General features: G+C 42.2%; 2 protein-coding genes across 2 annotated transcripts in view; both read left to right on the forward strand.

The window, feature by feature from the left end:
- The first annotated feature begins 587 nt into the window (after positions 1–587).
- Positions 588–8,608, forward strand: FBXL8 (F-box and leucine rich repeat protein 8). The gene is made up of 2 exons (XM_058155464.1): positions 588–1,145; positions 7,359–8,608. Exons 1-2 carry the CDS (start codon positions 829–831, stop codon positions 8,329–8,331), a joined length of 1,290 nt encoding a protein of 429 aa, XP_058011447.1. The 5' UTR covers positions 588–828; the 3' UTR covers positions 8,332–8,608.
- A 1,484-nt stretch (positions 8,609–10,092) lies between these two features.
- Positions 10,093–24,698, forward strand: part of HSF4 (heat shock transcription factor 4) — a 49,029-nt gene continuing 34,423 nt past the window's right edge. Inside the window, exons 1-2 of the mRNA XM_058155465.1 lie at positions 10,093–10,215; positions 19,397–19,505. Coding sequence (XP_058011448.1) covers positions 10,093–10,215; positions 19,397–19,505 — 232 coding nt within the window. The remainder of the gene's footprint in view (positions 10,216–19,396; positions 19,506–24,698) is intronic.

Raw genomic sequence — 24,698 nt, forward strand, 5'->3', positions numbered from 1 at the left:
TACTACTTGTGAATTCCTATCTTGAAGTCTGCCTGGTGTGGCCTTTGCATACAACTCTCCCTGGTTCAGATCTTCTGCCGGTTTCCTTGCGATGGCTGGTATCCCCTCGAGCAGAGATATCAAACTCAAGGCCCGTGGGCCGGATCCAGCCCGTAGGGTGCTTAGATCTGGCCTCTGGGGCTGCCCTGGAAACTGTGAAGAACCGGCCTGCGGTACCTCTGCCAGTGAAAATGGAGCTCAGGAAGGCCGTGTGCAGCCTGGCCCAGCTTCGTTTTCGCTGGCAGAGGGTTGCAAGTGGCCACTGCAGCTGAAAACGGAGCTCAGGATCCTGTTTTCACTGGCAGAGTGCTTGGGCCACCACAGGTGCCCCCCGACACGAGTGACGCCCATCCTGGCCACACCCACCCCATCCCCCCAAGGTCAAACACAACCCTGATGCGGTCCTCAGTGAGTTTGACACCCCCGCTCTAGAGTGAAATGCGTAGAAACGAATCTTTACCCTATCCCCGTGATGGCAAACCTATGGCATGCATGCCAGAGGTGGCACGCAGAGTCCTCTCTGTGGGCACACGCACCATTGCCAGCTACTCTTCTGGTTTCTGGCACGCCTGCCAGCTGATCTTTGCCGGTGCCGGAGCACTGGAAAATGGCCTGAAAATGGGCCGAAACAGGCCATTTTCTGGGCTGTTTTCAGGCTGTTTTTGGCCTGAAAACGGCCCGAAAAACAGCTTGAAAATGGCTTGAAAAATGGCCTGAAAACGCTCAAAAAATAGGCATGTGTGCACCAGCCAGCTGATCTTCAGGTTGCTGGCGCTCTGGCACGTACACATGCACACATGCACGTGCGTTCTGGTTTGGGCACTCGGTGCCGAAAAGATTAGCCATCACTGCTCTTTTTTTAAATTTTTGCTGATGGACTTTTCTTTCTTGTTTTGGGGGGTGGGGTTAATTTTGCAGGGAGTCATCCTCGAGGCTCGGAGGATGTCTAACGTGATTGACAATCTTTGGAACTACATGCCCGAAGAAATTATGTCCAGTGTCTTTTCCTTCCTCTCGGTTAGAGACAGATACACGGTTTTACACGTATGCAAGAAATGGGCTGCGGCTGTGGCTTCCTCTGCGGTCTGGAGTTTTACAGAACTTAGGTAAGAAGAAGAGGCTGCTGTTGTCCAGGGGATAACATGTGTCATTGGCATCAAATTAAGCCCTCATTTGGATTGGTCATGTGGCATAGATCAGTCTTTATGGATGATGATCTACAGCCCAGCACATTGTGTGAAATCACTATTTAGCAAATGGCATATCATACACAGACTAGAATAGAATAGAATTTTTTATTGGCCAAGTGTGATTGGACACACAAGGAATTTGTCTTGGTGCATATGCTCTCAGTGTACATAAAAGAAAAGATACGTTCATCAAGGTACAACATTTACAACACAATTGATGATCAATATATCAATATAAATCATAAGGATTGCCAGCAACAAGTTATAGTCATACAGTCATAAGTGGAAAGAGATTGGCGATGGGAACTATGAAACGATTAATAGTAGTGCAGATTCAGTAAATAGTCTGACAGTGTTGAGGGAATTATTTGACTAGCAATATAGATTAACATTTTACCCAGATTAGTAAAACAATAACATGTAACTGTCAAATACTGTCTAGAGACCATCTCCTGCTTGAGCAGGGGGCTGGACTAGAAGATGGACCTATTCCTATTCTGTTCTGGTCTGTTCTGGTCTGGTCTGGTCTGGTCTGGTCTGGTCTGGTCTAGTCTATTAGAATAGAATAGAATAGAATAGAATAGAATAGAATAGAATAGAATAGAATAGAATAGAATAGAATAGAATAGAATTTTTTATTGGCCAAGTGTGATTGGACTCCTTTTATTTGTCTTTGTGCATATGATCTTTGTGGACATAAAAGATACCTTCATCAAGAATCATAAGGTACAACACTTAATGATAGTCATAGGGTACAAATAAGCAATCAGGAAACAATATCAATATAAATCATAAGGATACAAGCAACAAAGTTACAGTCATATAGTCATAAGTGGAAGGAGATGGGTGGTGGGAATGATGAGAAGATTAATAGTAGTGCAGATTTAGTAAATAGTTTGACAGTGTTGAGGGAATTATTTGTTTAGCAGAGTGATGGCGTTCAGGGAAAAACTGTTCTTGTGTCTAGTTGTTCTGGTGTGCAGTCGTTGTGAGGGTAGGAGTTGAAATAGTTTATGTCCAGGATGTGAGGGATCTGTAAATATTTTCACAGTCCTCTTCTTGATTTGTGCAGTATACAGGTCCTCAATGGAAGGCAAGTTGGTAGCCATTGTTTTTTCTGCAGTTCTAATTATCCTCTGAAGTCTGTGTCTTTCTTGTTGGGTTGCAGAACCGAACCAGACAGTTATAGAGGTGCAAATGACAGACTCAATAATTCCTTTGTAGAACTGGATCAGCAACTCCTTAGGCAGTTTGAGTTTTCTGAGTTGGCGCAGAAAGAACATTCTTTGTTGTCCTTTTTTTATGACGTTTTTGATGTTAGCCGTCCCTTTTAGATCTTGCGATATGGTAGAACCTAGAAAATTGAAGGTCTTACTGTTGATACTATTGTAAAAGGTGGAAGTATGGAAGGGTTTCTCCTAAAGTCTACCACCATTTCTAGGGTTTTGAGTGTGTTCAGTTCCAGATTGTTCAGGTCACACCACGAAGCTAGTTGTTCAACTTCCCGTCTGTATGCGGATATTCTCCTTCCCTTCCCTTCCACTCCACTCCACTCTACTCTATTCCTTTGAAGCACAATATTATTTTTATTAAACAAATCAGATACTGGACCAGCAAAAGCCCTCAGCTTATGATGTCACGATATAGATGTGATCTACAGTTTGATGTGGGACCCCACAGTCATACTGAGGGGAGGATACTGTGCCCCATTGATCCAAAGTCCCTTTTTGAAATAAACTTTTGGCTTCTTCAACAAATCATGACCAAAGCCATTATGATGAATAAAAGTCCTTGACTTATGACCACAATGGTCCCCAACATTTCTGTTGTGAAGTGAGACATTTATTGAGTTTTGCCTCATTATATGACCTTCCTTGCTACAGTTGTTAAGTGAATCACTGCAGTTGATAAGCCATAAATGAAGGCATACAAACCACAGAAACCGGGGTTCACACAACAGGCTAACGTCCAGCAAGTGAAGTACATGATGGCTTACTGTGTATTGTCACCCAGTGCAGTAGGAAAAAAATGGTCCTGGGAATGAATCTAGTGTTAGAAAAGGCTGAGTTCAATTTTACTGATCTACCGCTGCCTTTACGGAATGCATTCTGGTTAAATTGGAGGCATATTTAAATAATTTAAATAATATTTGTAATCGTAGTGAGTGCATTCATGAAATGGGTGTAATTGTAGAAATTAGAATAGAATAAAGCTGGAAGGGACCTTGGAGGTCTTCTAGTCCAGCCCCCTGCTCAAACAGGAGACCCTATCTCATTTCAGACAAGTGACTGTCTAGTCTCTTCTTAAAAACATCCAGTGATGAAGCACCCATGATTTCTGGAAGCAAGCCGTTCCACTGGTTAATTATCCTCACTGTTAGGAAGCTGCTTCTTAGTTCTAGGTTGCTTCTCTCTTTGATTGGTTTCCACCTGTTGTTTCTTGTCCTGCCTTCTGGTGCTTTGGAGAATAATTTGATCTCCTCTTCTTTGTGACAGCCCCTCAAATACTGGAATACTGTTTTCATGTCGCCCCTAATTCTTCTTTTTTTAGACTAGCCAAATCCTGCCACCGTTCTTTCTATGTTTTAGTCTCCAGGCCTTTGATCAACTTAATTGCTCTTCTCTGAACTTTTTCTAAAGTCTCAACTTTGTATGGTGACCAAAATTGGTTGCAGTATTCCAGGTGTGGTCTTACTAGGCTTAGCATGCCGGGTAAACCATGGTTTACTCCTTCTGTGAAGCTAGGAATAGAAGTTTCTCCTTAATTCCAGATTGCTTCTTTCCTTGGTTAGTTTCCATCCATTGTTTCTTGTCTTGCCTTTTGGTGCTTTGGGGAATAATTTTGACTCCCTCTTCTAGAACTGCCTGTTTATAGAATAGCTGTCATCTGGAGCAGGCCCAGTTACCAAACCAATAAAAATGTGTATTCCAGTCTGTCAGGATGGTCTCTAATATTTTGGGGCTAAAGTCCCTGCTATAAGTAGTACGAGAGAGTGAAGGATTGCACTACGGATAATTCTCGACTTGCAATCACAAAGGGGCCAGAATTTCCATATCTAAGCAAGATGATTGGTTCAGGGAGCCATGCGGATATTGCGACCTTTTTATTGCCATGGTGGCTAAGTGACTCACTGCAGTTGTTAAGTGAATGACCCAATTATTAAACAAATACAGGTTGTCCCTGACTTACAACTGTTCATTTAGAGACCATTCAAAGTTACTAACGGAACTGAAAAACATAACATATGACCGTTTTCCCCAGTTACCACCATGATCACTTGATCAAAATTCAGATGCTTGGCAACTGGTTGATTCTTATGATGGGTTGCCATGTCCTGGGGTCATTTGATCCCCTTTTGTGATCGTCTGACAAGCAAAAGGTCAATGGGGCAGCCAGATTCACTTCACAAGTACCGTATATACTCGAATATAAGCCGATCCGAGTATAAGCCGAGGTCCCCAATTTTACCCCAAAAAACTGGGGTAAACTGGGGACTCGAGTATAAGCCGAGGGAGGGAAATGAGGCAGCTACCGGTCAGGGAAAGCCTCCCTCCCTCAGCCGAGAAGGCTGGCGGCTCCCCCGCCCCGCCCTCTCACTGCACCGGCAGGGCTTCCCCGCGCTAATGCAAAAGCCCGCCAAGTTTGCACCATCCGGTATAATGTGAAAAAAAGAAGGAAAAAAAAAAACTCGAATATAAGCCGTATATACTCGAGTATAAGCCGAGGGGACGTTTTTCAGCACAAAAAACGTGCTGAAAAACTCGGCTTATACTCGAGTATATACGGTAGGTTGCTAACTTATCAGCTACAACGATTTACTTAACGGTGGCAAGAAAAGTTGGGGCAAAACTCATTTAATAAATGTCTCATTTAACAACAAAAATTTTGGGCTCAATCATGGTCGCAAGTCGAGGATTATTCTTGTATAAATTTCCCCATCCTCTTTGCTTGTGGGAATCTGGCTGAGAAGGTACAAACGGTGATTAAATGACCCTGAAACTGTACAATCCTCATCAATACAGGCTGCTTGCCAAGTGCCCGAATTTGCATCGAGGGATGGTGGGAATGCTGTGACATAGCCATAAAGTGCAAGGATCGATCTGAAGTCTCTTTTTCAGGGCTGTTGTAATTTGGTGGCTAAGCAAATGGTCGCAAGTCAAGGACCACCTGTATGCCAGGGTCCTTTTAAATGTACAGGTAGCCTTCAACGTTCGACCACAAGTTTGAGCCCAGAATTGATGTTGCTAAGTGAAACATTTGTTAAGTGAGTTTGTCCGACTTTATGACTTTCCTTGCCACATTTGTTAAGTGAATCCCTGCCATTGTTAAATTAGTCACACGGTTGTTAAGTAAATCCGGTTTCCCCATTGTCTTTGCTTGTCAGACGATCGCAAAAGGGGATCACGTGACCCCCCGGGGGGTCACTGCAACCCTCTTAAATATGAATCTGTTGTCAAGCATCCAAATATAAATCACGTGATCCTGGGGATGCTGCAATGGTCATAAGTATGAAAAATGGTCATAAGTCCCTTTTTTCACTGCTGTTGTAACTTCGAATGGTCACTAAGTGGTTGTAAGTCGAGGACTGCCTGTACAGATAGTCCTTGATTTACAACCACAACTGAGCTCAAAATTTCTGTTGCTAAGCAAGACACTTAAGTGAGTTTTGGCCCGTTTTGCAAGTTTTCTTGCCACAGTTGTTCCCATTCTTTTTTTTTTTATTATAATATAAAATATATATTATATTTTATAATATAAAATACTTCATAATAAACTAATTATAATTTATAATATAAATGTACAAAATAAAATATAAAATACCGTATATACTCGAATATAAGCCGATCCGAGTATAAGCCGAGGTCCCCAATTTTACCCCAAAAACTGGGGTAAACTGGGGACTCGAGTATAAGCCGAGGGTGGGAAATGAGGCACCTACCGGTTGGGGAAACCCTCCCTCCCTCAGCTGAGAAGGCTGGCGGCCCCCCCGCCCCGCCCTCTCACTGCACCGGCAGGGCTTCAGTCCGGTAAAATGTGAAAAAAAGAAAAAAAAAAACTCGAGTATAAGCCGTATATACTCGAGTATAAGCCGAGGGGCTTAAAAAAAAACAAAACTCGAGTATAAGCCGTATAGACCCGAGTATAAGCCGAGGGGACGTTTTTCAGCACAAAAAATGTGCTGAAAAACTCGGCTTATACTCGAGTATATACGGTAATACAAAAATACCAAAGAAAATAGTAGGAAAATAAAGGAGAGAGAAAAGGGAAGGGAAAAAATGTAGGGAAAAATGGAAAAGAAAGAAAAGGCATTGACTTCCAACTGATAATACCTCAAGGTTTTACTTTTACATAGTAGTATAAACTAGCCTAAGAGGGATGTGGTGGCTCAGTGGCTAAGACGCTGAGCTTGTCGATCGAAAGGTCGGCAGTTCAGCGGTTCGAATCCCTAGTGCTGCGTAACTGAGTGAGCTCCCGTTACTTGTCCCAGCTTCCGCCAACCCAGCAGTTCGAAAGCATGTTAAAAAATGCAAATAGAAAAATAGGGACCACCTTTGGTGGGAAGGTAACTGCGTTCCGTGTTCCCCGTGCGTCTTTGGCATTTAGTCATGCCAGCCACATGACCACTAAGATGTCTTCGGACAGCTCTGGCTCCTTCGGCTTTGAAATGGAGATGAGCATCGCCCCCAAGAGTCGGGAACGACTAGCACATAGGTGCAAGGGGAGCTTTTACCTTTACCTTTGTAAACTAGCCATTTCTATAACAACAAACCTCTCCACAATTAGCCACAGCTGTTAAGTGAATCTGGGTTCCCCCTTCACTTGGCTTGTCACAAGGTCGCAAAAGAGGGTCACCTGACCCCAGGACGTTGCAACCGTCATAAGTACATGCCAGTTGCCAAGCGTCCAAATTTTTGATCATGTGACCACGGGGGATACTGCAACGGTTGCAAGCGTGAACAATAGCCGTAAGTCAGTGCTGTTGTCGCTTTGAACGGTCACTAAACCAAATGGTTGTAAATCAAGGATAACCTGTAAAGGAGGTTGCAAGGACCTCCAGTGTCCTGTTTTGGGGAGCTTGCTAGGTGGCCTCATTAAGGTTTCTTTGTCCCTCTCCCCCCATCCTTTCAGTTTTGACTTCGAAGAGGAAGAGGAAGCCTGTATATTAAGGACGTTACACCCATACCTGGTCCATATCAGACACTTGAAGATTGTACTGAACCAGTACTTGGAGTTAAACCGAAGACTTGTCACCCAAATCATAGACATGCTGGCTTATAAGAGGGTCAAGCTGCGGGCGCTGCACATTATCTGCCAGGGGTTGAGTCCTTACTTCTACTCTGGCCAAGATGTCCTGCAAAGTGTCCGCCTGCTTTGCCAAAGCAACAATAAGATCGATCTGCTACACGTCGACCTTCGGCAAATGCCTTTCATCCTGGACAATGGCACGGTGCTTCTCCTGGCTTCCAGGAACCCAAACCTTCACACCTTGCTGATCAACAACCGAGCTCCTGGGGTGATTATCCTGAAACCGGAGACCATTGTGGAGGTGGCTCGGATTTGCCCGAAACTTACGGTTTTAGGAGTTTATTACACCAGCCTGTCAAAGAGCCTGTTCCAAGAACTGGTGAAACCCAACAGAGGACCATTCAAATGTTTGGACGTTTTGTACGAAGGTCTGGAGAAGCACATTCCTGAAGAATGTTGGGCCACAATGAGCAAGAGACACCCCCAGTTCCGGGTGAAGTTTGAATTTGCTGCCATGGTGGACCCCACCAAGATCCCCGCCGTCCTGAAGGCCAGCATTCCCATGAAGTCTCTGCAGTTCAATTACCTTCATTACGTCCCGGATCTGCTGAGGCTGATCACCGACTGCTACAGCCAGACAGTAGAGACATTCATCCTTTACACGGCCGCTTCAGATGCTCTCAACTCCTCCCTGATCGAGTTGGCCAAGAAGTGCGGGTACCTGAAGGAGGTTCATTGTTACTGCGTCGTTAGCCAAGCCGTGGTGGATGCGTTTCTCTCACACTGCCCTTACTTGAGGAACTACACACTGCCCACCACACTCTTGCCTTCTATGTTACCAATATTGTGCCCTTAATTTGACCAAGGTACCAGGTGAATATCTCCCGGTTCTGAAGCATAAATGCAGCCACGATTCGGGACATAGAAGGGGTACTTTCTTCTTGCACAGTGAGCAATTTAAATTAAATTGTTTTTTATTTAAATGGCTTTCTTTTATATAAATTGCTTTTTTTTATTTTGGTATTGCTGCACAGATCCATTTTATAAATCTCCTGATCCAGGAACATTCATAAAGGATCTTTGCATTTTTTAAATATAATAATAATCTCTATATGCACAGTCTCATCACAGAAGGAAAAAGCACAGAATTCTTGGGGACAATGCAGGATTAGGTTTACTCAGCATTCTGGATTCTAATTCAGCTGCAGATTTTAATATTTTCTTATTTGGCAAACACCATGGTCACTTGTGATTCACAATAAAGATTTGCATATACTGAACAGTTTATAATGATCTTGCTATTCCCTTAAATCTTTGCCTGGACCAAAAAAAAAAAAAAATCACTTAAATTGAAGTCAGAGATGCAGAGCCTGCTGTCTCAGGGTTTTAAGTAGCGTCAGAGCATCTCTAGATTTTAGTGCTAACTTGTGGTTTCTCATGACGTAAAAAAACCTGCTCCGTTTCCACAATGGAAAATTCTTTTGGGCATTCTGTTTTTAATGGCATTGAAACTAAAGTTCTTTTTGGAAATGTGCAGGTAGTCCTTGCTTAATGACCGGTTGTTTAGCAACCATACAAGGTAGGACGAACTCTCCCCTCCCCCCAAAAAAGGTACTTATGACCTGATTCCACTTGCTGTACTTTCTCGACAGTTTTTCAGGCGCTTGGCAAGTGACTCACCTTTATACCCAGTTGAAGCATTCTTGTGGTCACATGAGCACAATTTAGGTCTTTGGTTTTCCTCCTCCCCCTCCCCCTCCCTCCTCTCCCCCCTCTTCCTTTCTAGCACTGATGATGTTAATTCGTTTGGTAATGAAACATCTGCAAGAATCAGAGAGGGCCAAGGGTCCAAAGTCATCGTTGTCGTTGTCGTCCTCCTCCTCTTACCCCACTACAAACTGTACTCTTTCTAGCACTGATGATGTTACCTAGTTGGGTAATGAAATGTCTATAAGAAAACAACTAAGCTCAGAGAGGGCCCCGCATTTCAACCCTGAGCTACAAATCTTCTATGGGTGTCCTTTGCTTATTCTGCAGGCAGCCTGTTTCTCTCCTAATGATGCAATTGTTCCTTGGCTTAGCTTCCCTACGTCACCAACATCTTTAGGGTTTTATCAGATGAAAAGATGGTCCAGAAACTACCCGAATGAACAACTTATGCAGCCGATTTGAAGGGGCTAGGGTGCAGAGACTGATTTTCACTTCTCCTCTGCCAGTTGTGTAAGCACAAGAGGAGTGAGTGAGTAGGTGTTGCCATTTCCTCTTCTCCCCCCCACCCCCTTGATTTGCTGACCTGCTGTGTTTGTGCAAGCCCCGTGTATTCTCTTTGCATGATGTTGCATCTTTTTTCATGGCATTGTGCAGTTGAAAGCAGGGAGCTTTCGCTCAGAGTATTGTCGTCCCCCCCCATTAGCCGTGTCTGCATATTGTGATGTGTTTGGAGTTGAGCCAATGCCTCTGCTGATAGGACCCCTATGGGGAGAAGGGGTGTTTTCTCAGCTCTGCCTGGGACACTAAGTGGCTCTTTTCCCCCTCTGATCTATGCAAAAGAGAGGAGGGGGGGCCTTGTTGCAAAAAAAACGATGATGTGAGAGTAGTTTTTATGAGTCGCGACACCATGCAGGACTCAACCACAGCCCTTGCTATGGACGGTTACACCAGCAATGTGCCGGCCTTTCTTACTAAGCTGTGGACTTTGGTTGAAGATCCCGAGACCAACCACCTTATCTGCTGGAATACGGTGAGTCGAACTCATGTTTTGGGATTTAAAGTGGTGACCAAATGCACTCCAAAGTGCTTGGAATGCTGCATGCAGTTTTGCTCAACACAATATTTAAAAAAAAGATGTTGAGATTCTGGAAAGAGTGCAGAAGAGAGCAACAAAGATGATCAGGTTGCAAGAATTGGATTTGTCTAGTTTAATGGAAAGAAGGACTGGGGATGACAGGATAGCAATGTTCCAATATTTGAGGGGCTGCCACAAAGAAGAGGGGGGTCAACTTATTTTCCAAAGCACCAGAAGGCAGGACAAGAAGCAATGGATGGAAACTAATCAAGGAGAGAAACAACCTAGAACTAAGGAGAAACTTCCTAACAGAACAATTAATCAGTGGAACGATTTGCCTTCAAAAGTTGTGGGTGGTCCATCAGTGGAGGCTTTTAAGAAGAGACTGGATAACAGTTTGTCTGAAATTGTATAGTGTTTTCTGCTTGAGCAGGAGGGTGGACTAGAAGACCTCCAAGGTCCCTTCCAACTTTATGGTCTGACATTTGATAGTCCATTCCTGTCAAAGCAGTTGGCAGGAATTCAACATTAAGTGTTTTTAGGACTGCCTATGCATCTCAGTTTGTGTGTTTCTCCACTGTCTGTCTGAATGATCATAGCTATCTTGTTTTACTCAGAACAATTCCAGTCCACTTGTCCTGTTGAATTCCAAGGAAGGTCTGGTCCTTAGAGGTTGACAGACCTTTTGGGCTGGTGCTGAAGTCTAAATTATTTTGTAGTCCCCCAGAGATCTTTGATTCTGAGTGGATGACTATAACAGGGATGGTTATATCAGCCATGGCAATAATGGCAAAGGTGATAAGCTTACTAATTTTGAAAGAAGGTCTTGAGTTCTCAAAGTAGCTCTTGTGATGGACTCACCAGATCACAAAAAGCCTCATTTAGTGGAAAGCAAATAGATGAAATTTATGTTCCTCTTATTCCATCCGCCCATTGATCTCTACTTCAGGAAATTATTGTGGTCCATGAAAACATTATTGCACAGATACATTGAAGGATTATACTGCATGCCATATTTCAGAGATAGAGAGATAGATAGATGATGGATGGATGGCTAGATAGATAGAGAGATAGAGAGATAGGTAAGTAGGTAGAGCTAGCTAGCTAGCTAGCTAGAGAGATAGAGAGATAGATACAGAGATAGATATACTGTAGATGGATAAGTATAGATAGATAGTTACAGGGTGAGAGACAGATTAAATAGAGATGATATATAATATAGATGATGATAGATAATAGATACTGATAGATGATATATAGAGATAAATAATGATAAATGGATAGATAGATAATAGTTAGCCTAGATGATTGATAGATGATAAATATAGACAGAGGATGATAGATGGATAGATGATGGCTGAGAGAGACAAAAAATTAGGAGAGACTTTTATGGGAGAATTGGTACATGTGGTTAGGTTGCTTTTTCTATTCAGATGACTCAACCATAGAGTTAGAACTCATCCCCTAAATTATCCAATCCATTGTCTTGTCATTGCAAAATAAATTCATTCTCTGTAGCAAACTCTTTAATGTTAGCTCATGTAAAGTCTAATACTTTCACTGCTGAACAGTTGATACCTTAAGATTTTCTCTTTGTATTTCATTGAAATGTCCTTCCTAATCTGAGACTTTGTCCTGGGCCTTTCTTTTCAGAGGAAACTCCCAATGCATTAGTCAAACATGTGCCTATATAAACCCATTGGTAAGAGCAGCCTAAAAGGGAATAGTTTACCCAGAAGCCACAAATCAATTATTCCGTATTGGTTTCACAGTTTCTATAACTTGCCCCAGTTTGTAGACTCTAGGTCAGGGGTGTCCAAACTTGGTCCCTTTAAGACTTGTGGACTTCAATTCCCAGAGTTCCTCAGCCAGCTTTGCTGGCTGAGGGACTCTGGGAGTTGAAGTCCACAAGTCTTAAAGGGACCAAGTTTGGACACCCCTGCTCTAGGTGATGTCCAGGAGAGTAAAAAAAAAAAGCCAAATAAAAATAAAAAGAGATGTAATTAATTGAAGAGCTCCAGGTGTAATCAGAGGCATTCAATCATGGTTACGAATACAGTGGATTTTAGCAGCCTTACAAAATGCTAGATGGGAAGGGTATAGCCAGAAACCTATGGAAAACACCTCTGGATAATTTGCGTGTGTAAAATATTTTTTAAATATTTATTTATGATGAATAATGGATTTCGCTGCCCATAAACTAGAACTACAACTTTCAAACCATGTTAAGAAATCATATCGCACCTTGTATGTGATGTAAATCCAAATATACTGCTGTCTGTGGAGATTCTCAGTCATCCAGGTCATGGTTGTCCCAAAGGTGCTTTTTCAAGAGGCAAATGAACTTTCTGGTTTGTTTGTTTTTCTCTGAAGATGTTTTGCTTCTATCCAAGAAGCTTCTTCAGCTCTGAAGAAGAAGAAGCATCTGGGATAAGAAGTGAAACGTCTTCACAAAAAAACCCAGAAAATCCAGTTGCTTCTTTGTGTGTTTGCAGACATTTTATTTTTGCTTATCCAGTAAAGGAAAACTCTTTAAGCTATTAGTAGTGTGCAAACACAAAATTAAAATGGGAAAATTAAATAGAAAAGCATGAAGAAAATGGAATGTGGTGCGGTGGCCTAGAGATGATCATCTCACCTCACAATCAGGAGGCCATGAGTTTGATCCTAGGTAGAGGCAGATATTTCTCTCTCTGGCCACAATGAGAATATATCTGCTGAATAAAATTCCGCATTGGCGAGAGGAAGGGCATCCGGTCATTAAAACATTTTGCTAGCTCCATTCAGTTGCCCAGACTCCACCCCGCAAGGGATTATGGGGTTGTTAAATGGAGATGATGAAGAAAATGGAATGGAAAACTGCTGGGTCAATGAAGAAAAATCTGGCTTACCAAATCTACATACCTGGCCTGCTGGGTTTCAGAGACCAGGTGTCTGTTTACTTAACCAAAGAATCCTTATGCATAGGCTTTAATCCCCAGGATTCCCCAACTAACCTGATTAAGTTTGAGGTTTCTGGGAACCCGAAGTCCACAAATCTAACAGTACCTGTAGCCTTTGACCTACAACCACAGAGCCGAGGTGGCGCAATGGTTAGAGTGCAGTACTGCAAGATACTTCTACTGACTGCCGACTGCCTGCAATTCGGCAGATCGAATCTCAGGTTCAAGGTTGACTCAGCCTTCCACCCTTCCGAGGTGGGTAAAATGAGGACCCAGATTGTTGGGGGCCAGGAGGCTGACTCTGTAAACTGCTTAGAGAGGGCCGTGAAGCACTGTGAAGTGGTATATAAATCTAAGTGTTGTTGCTATTCATTTAACAATTGTTTGAAGTTAGAATTGCATGGAAAAAAGTGATTTACGACTGAACCTTGCCCTTCAACCATTGTGGCATTCCTGCAATTAGGTGATCAAAATTTGGCAGTATCCCAGGGTCACCTGATCTGCAACCTTCCCAACCAGTTTCTAACAAGCAATCTCCATTGGCAGAAGCAAAATTTGCTTGTCAGGCATAATTCGCTTAAAACTGTGGCAAAAAAAATCATAAAATCAGGCATGGCTCATTTAATATTCACTTTGCTTGCCAATGAAAATTCTAGTTACAGCTGTGGCCCTAAATCGAGGATTACAAATTAGGCAAGCTGTTCTCAAGAGCTTGTCAATGCTGATTCTTCAGCTGTCTGGGAAAGTCCAGGATGCAGTAAGTTGGTTCATTCAAGATCCATCTTGGTTGGGTACAGTGGTGGGATGCAACCGGTTTGACAACCGGTTTGGTGAGTGTGCGCTTTGCCTAACACGCATGGGCGCAGTGTTCAAAATATAGCAATTTAAAGCTCAGCTGCTTACCTTCTAAGGCAGCCCTGGTAAGTAGAACAGTGGAGGCACAGAAATCAGCTGTGCCGCGTGAATCAGCTGAGCCAGAAAGAAGGAAATATAGGGCAGGGCAGGGCAGGGGTGGGGTGGGTGGGCACAGCCACTGGCCGTAACTGCCGGTTCGCCCAAACTGGTCCAAACCTGCTGAATCCCACCTCTGGTTGGGCAGCATCTCACCCTACTATTTTGCTCTGGCAGAAATGAAGATGATGCCTTTTCACCTGAGATCAGGTTCTTTCATTTGGGCAAGAGTTCCTGGTATCCACTCAAGTGGAGGAAAGGCCATCTGTCCAAGTGTCTATAGAGATTCTCAGTCATCCAGGCCATGGTTGGCCTGAAGGAGGCTTTCCAAAAGGCAACTGGATTTTCTCATTTTTTTTCTTTGAAAACATTTTGCTTTTCATCCAAGAAGATTTTTCAGTTCTAACTGAAGCACCTATGGAAGTACCTCTCTAAGAGGTAAAAGGTCACCTGGAGCCCAGTTATTACCTACAGCATTTCTGAGGTCAATTCCCTTTTGTAAAAAGGGACGTGGTGGCTCAGTGGCTGAGCTTGTCGATCAAAAGGTCGCCAGTTCAGCGGTTCGAATCCCTAGTGGCACGTAATGGGATGAGCTCCTATTACTTATCCCAGCTTCTGCCAACCTAGCAGTTTGAAAGCACGTAAAAAATGCAAGCAGAAAGATAGGGACCACCTTTGGTGGGAAGGTAACAGTATTCTGTGTGCCTTTGGTGTTTAGTCATGCCAGCCACATGACCATGGAGACAACTCTGGCTCTTCGGCTTTGAAACGGACATGAGCACCACCCCCTAGAGTCGGGAACGACTAGCACATATGTGTGAGGGGAACCTTTACCTTTAAACCTCTCACCTGGGAGGGAAGATGCTTCTTTACAATCACTTATCACACAGGTGTGTGAGGGCAGAGGTTCATGCAGAGGTTCATGCAGTTCAAAAATTGAATTGGGGAACTGCACCTGGCACTCCCCAAAAGCTCTCCCCCTCAAATAAGGGGCCTGGAGATTGGAACAAAGAGTTGTGGGGAATGAACAAACATTGGAGGTTTTTAAGAAGAGATTGGACAATCATTTTTTTCTGAAATGGTATAGGGTTTCCTGCTTGACAGTGGGCCAAGCCCCCTTCCAACTCTGTTATTCTGTTATTCAGTGAGGGGCAGTCTTGATAACACTTCCGCTGAAACAGGAACATAAACACATTTTTCTCCCTGTCCTGCTAGAGAGCTTTGAAATTACTTCTTTTCCTACTTAAATTCAATGTCCGCAAGTTGAGTTAATGGGGAAACTACGTAGACAGATGTTCCACTACCTTGTCCTCCTTCCAGTAATCATCTCTGGCTGTTCATCCTTGGTCCTGTTCATCCATCTTCATGATCCCAGTTTCTCTTTCCTTCAACCTTGTGCAATCGACTTCTCTTCTCCATCAGGAGCCCAGATGGCAAGAGTGGTTAGAGTGCAGTACTGCAGGCTAATTCTGTCCACTGTCAGCAGTTCAATCCTGACCAAAGGCTCAAGGTTGACTCGGTCTTTCATCCTTCTGAGGTTGGTAAAATGAGGACCCAGATTGTTGGGGGCAATATGCTGACTCGGTAAAACCACATAGAGAGGGCTGTAATGCACTGTAAAGCGGTATATAAGTCTAAGTGCTATCGCTATTGCTATCATCCTAATGTTTTAAGATGAGTTGTAGAAGGGCCAGGGTTATCAAGGGCTGCAACTATGATGTCTGTCATCTCCAATAAAAAAAGATTGAACCTTTTACTCACCTTTTTCACTAATTTTAAATTTAAATTTAAAAAATTTTACACTATTCTTGCTAAGCTTCTTCTCCGGTAACATTGTACTGCAAACTAGGGCATACAAAATCTTTGCTAGACTTGAATACAGCTCGTCTGTCTGGAATCCGCATTGTATATCGGATAGTAATACAATTGAGAGAATCCAGAGGTATTTCACGAGAAGAGTCCTCCACTCCTCTACTCACAACAGAATCCCTTATGCCAACAGGCTTGAAATGTTGGGCTTGGACAACCTAGAACTATGCCACCTTTGGTCTGACCTACGTGTAGTACCCAAAATTATCCGCTACAACATCCTACCTGTCAATGACTACTTCAGCTTCAATCACAATAATACATGAGCACACAATAGATACAAAACTCAAAGTAAACCTAGGGGCCTCTGTGGCTCAGACTGCTAATGCAGTCTGTTATTATAACAGCAGCTGCCTGCAATTACTGCAGGTTCTAGTCCCACCAGGCCCAAGGTTGACTCAGCCTTCCATCCTTTATAAGGTAGGTAAAATGAGGACCCAGATTGTTGGGGGCAATAAGTTGACTTTGTATATAAATATACAAATAGAATGAAGACTATTGCTAACATAGTGTAAGCCGCCCTGAGTCTTCGGAGAAGGGCGGGATATGAATGCAAATTAAAAAAAAAAAACCTCTCCAAACTCGATTGCAGAAAATACGACTTCAGCAACAGTGGTCAATGCCTGGAATGTACTACCTGTTTCTGTTGTTACATCCTCAAACCCCCAAAACTTTAACCTTAGATTGTCTACTGTTGACCTCCCACCATTCCTAAGAGCTGTGAGGGGCGTGCAGAAGCACACCAGCATGCCTACCGTCCCTGTCCTACTGTTCCCATTTATTCGTCCCCATTTATTATGTTTATGTTTATACTTAATACCCGTTACCATTTACATGTTTGACAAACTAAAGAAATAAAAGAAGATCAATAGCCGGGAGCCACAGTTGGCGTGGCCTCCTGGATGTGCTTGTGAGCTTCACAAATGTGCTGGCTACTCTTGTGACACACAATGATGGACTGACTCAGCCCTTGGGTTGATTGAGCAGGGCAATCTGATAACCGCCATGCCTGGGAAACTCTTTGTCATCCGGCTTGAATTTATCAGCCTTCAGAGTTGCTGAACTGTCATCCTGTATGCCAGCTCTGGTGAAAACATGGCTTTTCCAGAAAACTTTGAATCAGAAAAAAATTTCCTGGGCATATAAAGATGATCTTAATGATCATAGTTTCTACATCATCTCCATAAATCTTTTAAGCTACATTATTTGATATGAAAGGGAAAAAAAACCAGTTAAACCTACCCTATTTTATGAGGTTTGAACAGTATATTCCAAAAAGTTACAGTTTGGAGATCTGGAGAAAAGTGGCTTACAGATTAACAGAGTTGGAAGGGACCTTGTAGGTCATCTAGTCCAATCCCCCATCCAAGCAGAAGACCTTATACCAGATGGCTATCCAGTCTCTTCTTGAAAGCCTCCAGTGATGAAGCTCCCACAACTTCTGAAGGCAACTTCTGTTCCATGGGTTGATTGTTCTCACTGCCAGAAAATTTCTCTTTATTTCCAGGTTGAATCTCTCCTTGTTCAGTTTCTATCCATTGTTCCTTGTCTGGCCTTCAGGTGCTTTGGAAAACAGGTTGACCCCCTTCCTCTCTGTGGCAGTCCCTCAAATATTGGAAGATTGCTATCCTGTCTCCCCTGGTCCTTCTCTTCACTAGATTAGCCATGCCCAGTTTTGTTGTGGTCCACCAGTAGCCTGCAGAACTGGCGATGGAGTCGGACAGCGATGAGGCTGAGGAAGAACATGGGCCAGTCCTGGAGGCTGGGGAAGACCCGGATGTGGGCTCTGTGTCGGAGGCAGAGATGGGGCCAGGGTCAGATGGGAGTGATGTGCGGACTCCGGAGCTTCCAGAGGCTGACAGTAGTGAGGCAGAGGAACAGGATGCACGCATAAGAAAAGCTGCCAAAAGGCAAGAGCAGCTAAAGCAAAGAGGATGACTCGGGAGTAGGGCCAAGAGATGATTGGCCCCTCTTATAAGGCTTAAAAGACCAGCAATGGCATTTGGGCTCTTTGTTGGAAAACAACATGGATAGCCTTGCTCCTTGTCTTGCTGCATTTATTTCTTGTCAGCATCTTCTGCTTTTGAACTTTTGCCAAGAAAAGCCTTGGGCAGTTTGCCTAATTAGATCCAGGTTGGTCATAAGACTGAAGAATTATGTTAGAGTTATGAAATATTTGCTTTGATTTAGTTTGGACAATGCTGAGAATGAGTTAATTCTCAGCTGTTCTAATAAAGTCTCGACTCCGACAAGACCTGTGTTTAACACACAGAATCATCTATTACAATGTCCTTCCTGTTAAAGACTTCTTCAGCTTTAATAGCAATAATACAAGAGCAAACAATAGATTCAAACTTAATGTCAACCGCTTCAATCTTGATTGCAGAAAATATGACTTCAGTAACAGAGTTATTAATGCTTGGAATACACTACCTGACTCTGTGGTCTCCTCTCCAACTCCTAAATGCTTTAAACAAAAACTGTCTACCATTGACCTCACCCCATTCCTAAGAGGACTATAAGGGGCGTGCATAAGTGCACAAAAGTGCCTACCGTTCCTGTCTTATTGTTTCCTTTCAATATATGTTCCTGTATATAATGTTATGACAAAATAAATAAATAAATAAATAAATAAATACTACTACCTACTTGGGCCTGGGTCACAACAAGTTCCTGTAACTGTTCATCGTATGTTTTAGTCTCCAGTCCCCTAATCATCCTGGTTGCTCTTTTCTGCACTCTTTCTAGAGTCTCAACATCTTTTTTATAGTGTGGTGAACAAAATTGGATGCAGTACTCTAGGTGTGCTTTTACTAAGGCTTTGTAGGGGTATTAGTAGCTCCCTTGATCTTGATCATATCCCTTTGCATTGCATTGGCTTTTTTGGGTGCCACCTCACACTGCTGGCTGATATTTAACTGGTTGTCCACTTAGACTGCAAGATCCCTCTCATAGTTCCTGCTATTAAGCCTGGTTTTACCCAGTCTATATGTGTACTTTTGGTTTTTCTTGCCTAATTGTAAGACTTTACTTTTACCGGACTATTGGAAATTATTTTTGGGTGTGACATAGTGAGATAATGCATGATCTCATCTTAAAGTTGCCAAGGATGAGAAGCACTGCCTTATAGAGATCTTTTAAGGCAAGACTAGCATCTGAGCAATCTTGGCTAAGTCCTGTAAAAATTAAGTAGGGTTAGACTTGGGGGTTTTTTCTCCCATGGTCGTAGGGAAGTAAAATTGACACCCTGAAGAAATCAACAGTTAATCATTTCCATATTATTGCCAAAAAATTTGACATTTTTTCCTCATCGATGGAGACAGAGGGTTTCGAAGGAGTGTCTAATGCTTTCTTTTATTTATTTCTCCTTTCAGAATGGCACTAGCTTCCATGTTTTCGATCAGAGTCAGTTTGCCAAGGAAGTCCTGCCCAAATATTTCAAGCACAACAACATGGCCAGTTTCGTCCGCCAGCTGAATATGTGTAAGTGACACTGGAAACTCAAGTGGGGATTTGGGGGTCCTCTGAATGCTACTCCCCTCATCCCTAGCCACGAAACGAATGTTAGGTTGTAAGTTGAGGAATACCTGTATACCTGACAAGCTGCTGGCTTGCTGGAGTTCTGACTTTGCCTTGAGTTGAAATCTGCAGTTTGATAATGCAAGAAAAAAGACCAAAGTAGAGGGCAGGAATGCCTGATTTTATGACATTTTTCCCACGGTTGTTAAGCAAATCACTGCAGTTGTTCAACAAACCACATGGTTGTTAAACAAACCTGGTTTCCCTCAATGACTTCGCTTGCCAGAATTGCAAGAAATAATTGCACCTGAAGGGGAATCCCCATCACCGAGTGCTGCGATGGCCATAAGTCTGAGGACTGGTGGTAATTCCTTTCTCCCCCCAATGTATTCCAATATAAATTTGTATAGACATTAAATGAATGGTTGTAAGTCTAGGATTCTCTGTCTTGCATAATTCAAATAAATATTTTTCAAACTTGGGAACTTTAAGAGGTATGGACTTAAACTCCCAGAATCATCTATTACAATGTCCTTCCTGTTAAAGACTTCTTCAGCTTTAATAGCAATAATACAAGAGCAAACAATAGATTCAAACTTAATGTCAACCGCTTCAATCTTGATTGCAGAAAATATGACTTCAGTAACAGAGTTATTAATGCTTGGAATACACTACCTGACTCTGTGGTCTCCTCTCCAACTCCTAAATGCTTTAACCAAAAACTGTCTACCATTGACCTCACCCCATTCCTAAGAGGACTATAAGGGGCGTGCATAAGTGCACAAAAGTGCCTACCGTTCCTGTCTTATTGTTTCCTTTCAATATATGTTCCTGTATATAATGTTATGACAAAATAAATAAATAAATAAATAAATAAATACTACTACCTACTTGGGCCTGGGTCACAACAAGTTCCTGTAACTGTTCATCGTATGTTTTAGTCTCCAGTCCCCTAATCATCCTGGTTGCTCTTTCCTGCACTCTTTCTAGAGTCTCAACATCTTTTTTATAGTGTGGTGAACAAAATTGGATGCAGTACTCTAGGTGTGCTTTTACTAAGGCTTTGTAGGGGTATTAGTCGCTCCCTTGATCTTGATCATATCCCTTTGCATTGCATTGGCTTTTTTGGGTGCCACCTCACACTGCTGGCTGATATTTAACTGGTTGTCCACTAAGACTGCAAGATCCCTCTCATAGTTCCTGCTATTAAGCCTGGTTTTACCCAGTCTATATGTGTACTTTTGGTTTTTCTTGCCTAATTGTAAGACTTTACTTTTACCGGACTATTGGAAATTATTTTTGGGTGTGACATAGTGAGATAATGCATGATCTCATCTTAAAGTTGCCAAGGATGAGAAGCACTGCCTTATAGAGATCTTTTAAGGCAAGGCTAGCATCTGAGCAATCTTGGCTAAGTCCTGTAAAAATTAAGTAGGGTTAGACTTGGGGGGGTTTTCTCCCATGGTCGTAGGGAAGTAAAATTGACATCCTGAAGAAATCAACAGTTAATCATTTCCATATTATTGCCAAAAAATTTGACATTTTTTCCTCATCGATGGAGACAGAGGGTTTCGAAGGAGTGTCTAATGCTGTCTTGATTTATTTTATTTATTTCTTCTTTCAGAATGGCACTAGCTTCCATGTTTTCGATCAGAGTCAGTTTGCCAAGGAAGTCCTGCCCAAATATTTCAAGCACAACAACATGGCCAGTTTCGTCCGCCAGCTGAATATGTGTAAGTGACACTGGAAACTCAAGTGGGGATTTGGGGGTCCTCTGAATGCTACTCCCCTCATCCCTAGCCACGAAACGAATGTGAGGTTGTAAGTTGAGGAATACCTGTATACCTGACAAGCTGCTGGCTTGCTGGAGTTCTGACTTTGCCTTGAGTTGAAATCTGCAGTTTGATAATGCAAGAAAAAAGACCAAAGTAGAGGGCAGGAATGCCTGATTTTATGACATTTTTCCCACGGTTGTTAAGCAAATCACTGCAGTTGTTCAACAAACCACATGGTTGTTAAACAAACCTGGTTTCCCTCAATGACTTCGCTTGCCAGAATTGCAAGAAATAATTGCACCTGAATGGCAATCCCATCACCGGGTGCTGCGATGGTCATAAGTCTGAGGACTGGTGGTAATTCCTTTCTCCCCCCAATGTATTCCAATATAAATTTGTATAGACATTAAATGAATGGTTGTAAGTCTAGGATTCTCTGTCTTGCATAATTCAAATAAATATTTTTCAAACTTGGGAACTTTAAGAGGTATGGACTTAAACTCCCAGAATCCCCCAATATTTTATCCAGTATTTGTGTTAACTTGAAAGGATTGTCAAACTGAGCGCATACAAATTTAATAAATAAATAAGAATAAAATAAAACTATACAGAATAGAAAATACAGTGTCTTTTGTGAGGATAATCTATAGGGCTATTATTATTGTTATTTATATTATGGTAATTTATGTTATAAACATCTAAAATTATACATAAAATTTTATAAAAACTTTATAAAATTATAAATAAAGTTCCTATAATTGCATGTGCTTAGTCACAGAAGATTCTATTTGTTTTTCAATACAGATAGTCCTCGACTTATGACCACAATTGAGCCCAAAATTTCCATTGCTAAGCCAGACAGTTGTTAAGTGAATTTTGCCCCATTTTACGACATTTCTTGCCAGAGTTGTTAAGCGATTCACTGCAGTTGTTAAGTTAGTTACACGGACATGCTTGTCCGCAGGTTGCAAACAGGGATCATGTGATGCCGGGACACTGCAAACGTCATAAGTACAAGTCAGTTGCCAAGCATTTGAATTTTGATAATGTCACTGCAAGGATCCGAATTTTGATCATGGGGATGCTGCAGTGGTCATTGATGTAAAAACCAGCCATGAGGTCATGTTGACAGCTCTTGAAAATTTGATAGAATTAGATTTGGCTAGCGCTGTAATAAGAGACTACCAGGGAATCCTAGAAGCAGAAACTGCAGGGGTGGGATCCAGCCGGTTCGTACCGGTTCAGGTGAACTGGTAATTGTGACCCGGCTCTCTGCCGTCCTATTTAGTTGCGTTTTTAAAGCCGTGCACATGAGTTCAAAAGCGCGCGCTAACAAAGCACATGTGCAGAAGGCTGCATGCATGCGTGGAAGGCATGCGCATAAGGGAAGCAAGTATGTGCACATGCGCGCTCACATTTTTGATGCTGGGGTGAACTGGTTGTTAAATTATGTGAAGCCCACCTCTGAGAAACTGGATTGAGAAGTTGGAAAAAAATACCTTGGATGGCAGCAGTGCCATTCGATGTTTGTGGCACAGGGCCTCTGTGGCTCAGATTGCTAAGACAGTCTGTTATTAACACAGCTGCTTGCAATTACTGCAGGTTCTAGTCCCACCAGGCCCAAGGTTGACTCAGCCTTCCATCCTTTATAAGGTAGGTAAAATGAGGACCCAGATTATTGGGGGCAATAAGTTGACTTTGTATATAAATATACAAATAGAATGAAGACTATTGCTAACATAGTGTAAGCCGCCCTGAGTCTTCGGAGAAGGGCGGGATATAAATGCAAATAAAAATAAAAATAAATAAAATAAATAAGTGTTACAGACAAGAAAATAATTTCATCTTCCCCAACTTGGTCTCTGCTCTCCACCCATCCATCTTTTTGGTTATCAGATGGATGTATTATTCTCATTGTGTTTTTTTGTCATTGTTTATTGCTGATTTTATCGTTCTATTGTTTTACTTTGGTTTATTTTCCATTTTTCTTCCTTTTCATTGTTGTAAGCTGCCTAGAGTAGCCCACCCGGGTGAAATAGCTGGCAAATAAATTTAACAAATAATAATGATGATATGAATTGAGTTTAAGTCTACCAAGTCCCTTGAGGTCAATCTGGATTTGAGGGATGCTTGTTTTCTTTAAGTAGACGGATTACAGATGGTCGTCGCCTTACAACAGGTCATTTAGTGACCATTCAAAGTTACAACAGCCCTGAAAAAAGTGACTTATGACCGTTTTTCACACTTACAACCGTTGCAGTATCCCCTTGGTCACATGATCAGAATTTATTTATTTATTTATTTATTTATTTATTCATACTTTTATACCGCCCTATCTCCCTAGGGACTCAGCGATATAAAAAACACATAAATATACAAAGTAAAACATTCATCTAAAAAACTTAATTATATAGGCCAAATATTTAAAATAGACATATAAACAAAAAAAAACCCAATTTAAAACCAAATCTAAAATTTAGACATTTAAAATTTTTAAAAAATCTAGTCCAGTCCTGCGCAAATGAATAGATGTGTCTTGAGCTAGCTTGGCAATTGGTTCATACCAATTGCCAAGCTATTCAGATGCTTGGCAATTCAGATGCTTGGCAATTGGTTCATACTTATGACAGTTGCAGTGTCCTGGGGTCACGTGATTCCCTTTTGCGACCTTCTGACAAGTAAAGTCAATGGGAATGTCAGATTCACTTAACAATTGTGTTACTACTTTAACAAGTACAGTGATTCACTTAACAAATGCGGCAAGAAAAGTCATAAATTGGGGCAAAACCAATGTCTCACTTAGCAACATGTGTTTTGGGCTCAATTGTGCTGGTACATTGCAGATTACTTGTACAACTCTTGGATTTTGACAAATGTCTGATTTTCCTGTCCTTTGAAAATAGTGGATTGTGGGCATTTATCCTGTTGTGGTTTTTGGACTCATGCTACAATGAAAATTGACATCTTCAAATCTTAGAATCAGAATCCTACGGCTGGAAGGGACCTGGGAGGTCTTCCAGTCCAACCCCCTGCCCAAAGCAGGAGTCCTTATATCATCCCAGCCAAATCATCCCAAAGGTGCTTTTTCCAAAGGCAACTGGACTTTGTTTTTCCTTGAAGATGTTTAGCTTCTCATCCAAGAAGCCTCTTCAGTTCTGATTGGGTGGTGGAAAATCCAATATGACCCCACCTTTCTCCTGTTTACAACCAAGAGGATGAGGGGACTGGAGGCTAAAACATACGAAGAACGGTTGCTGGAATTGGATATGTCTAGTTTGATGAAAAGAAGGACTAGGGGAGACATGATAGCAGCTTTCCAATATCTCAGGGGTTGTCACAAAGAAGAGGGAGTCAAACTATTCTCCAAAGCACCTGTGGGTAG

The sequence above is a fragment of the Ahaetulla prasina genome, chromosome 12 (assembly GCF_028640845.1).
Source record: "Ahaetulla prasina isolate Xishuangbanna chromosome 12, ASM2864084v1, whole genome shotgun sequence".
Lineage (NCBI taxonomy): Eukaryota > Metazoa > Chordata > Lepidosauria > Squamata > Colubridae > Ahaetulla > Ahaetulla prasina.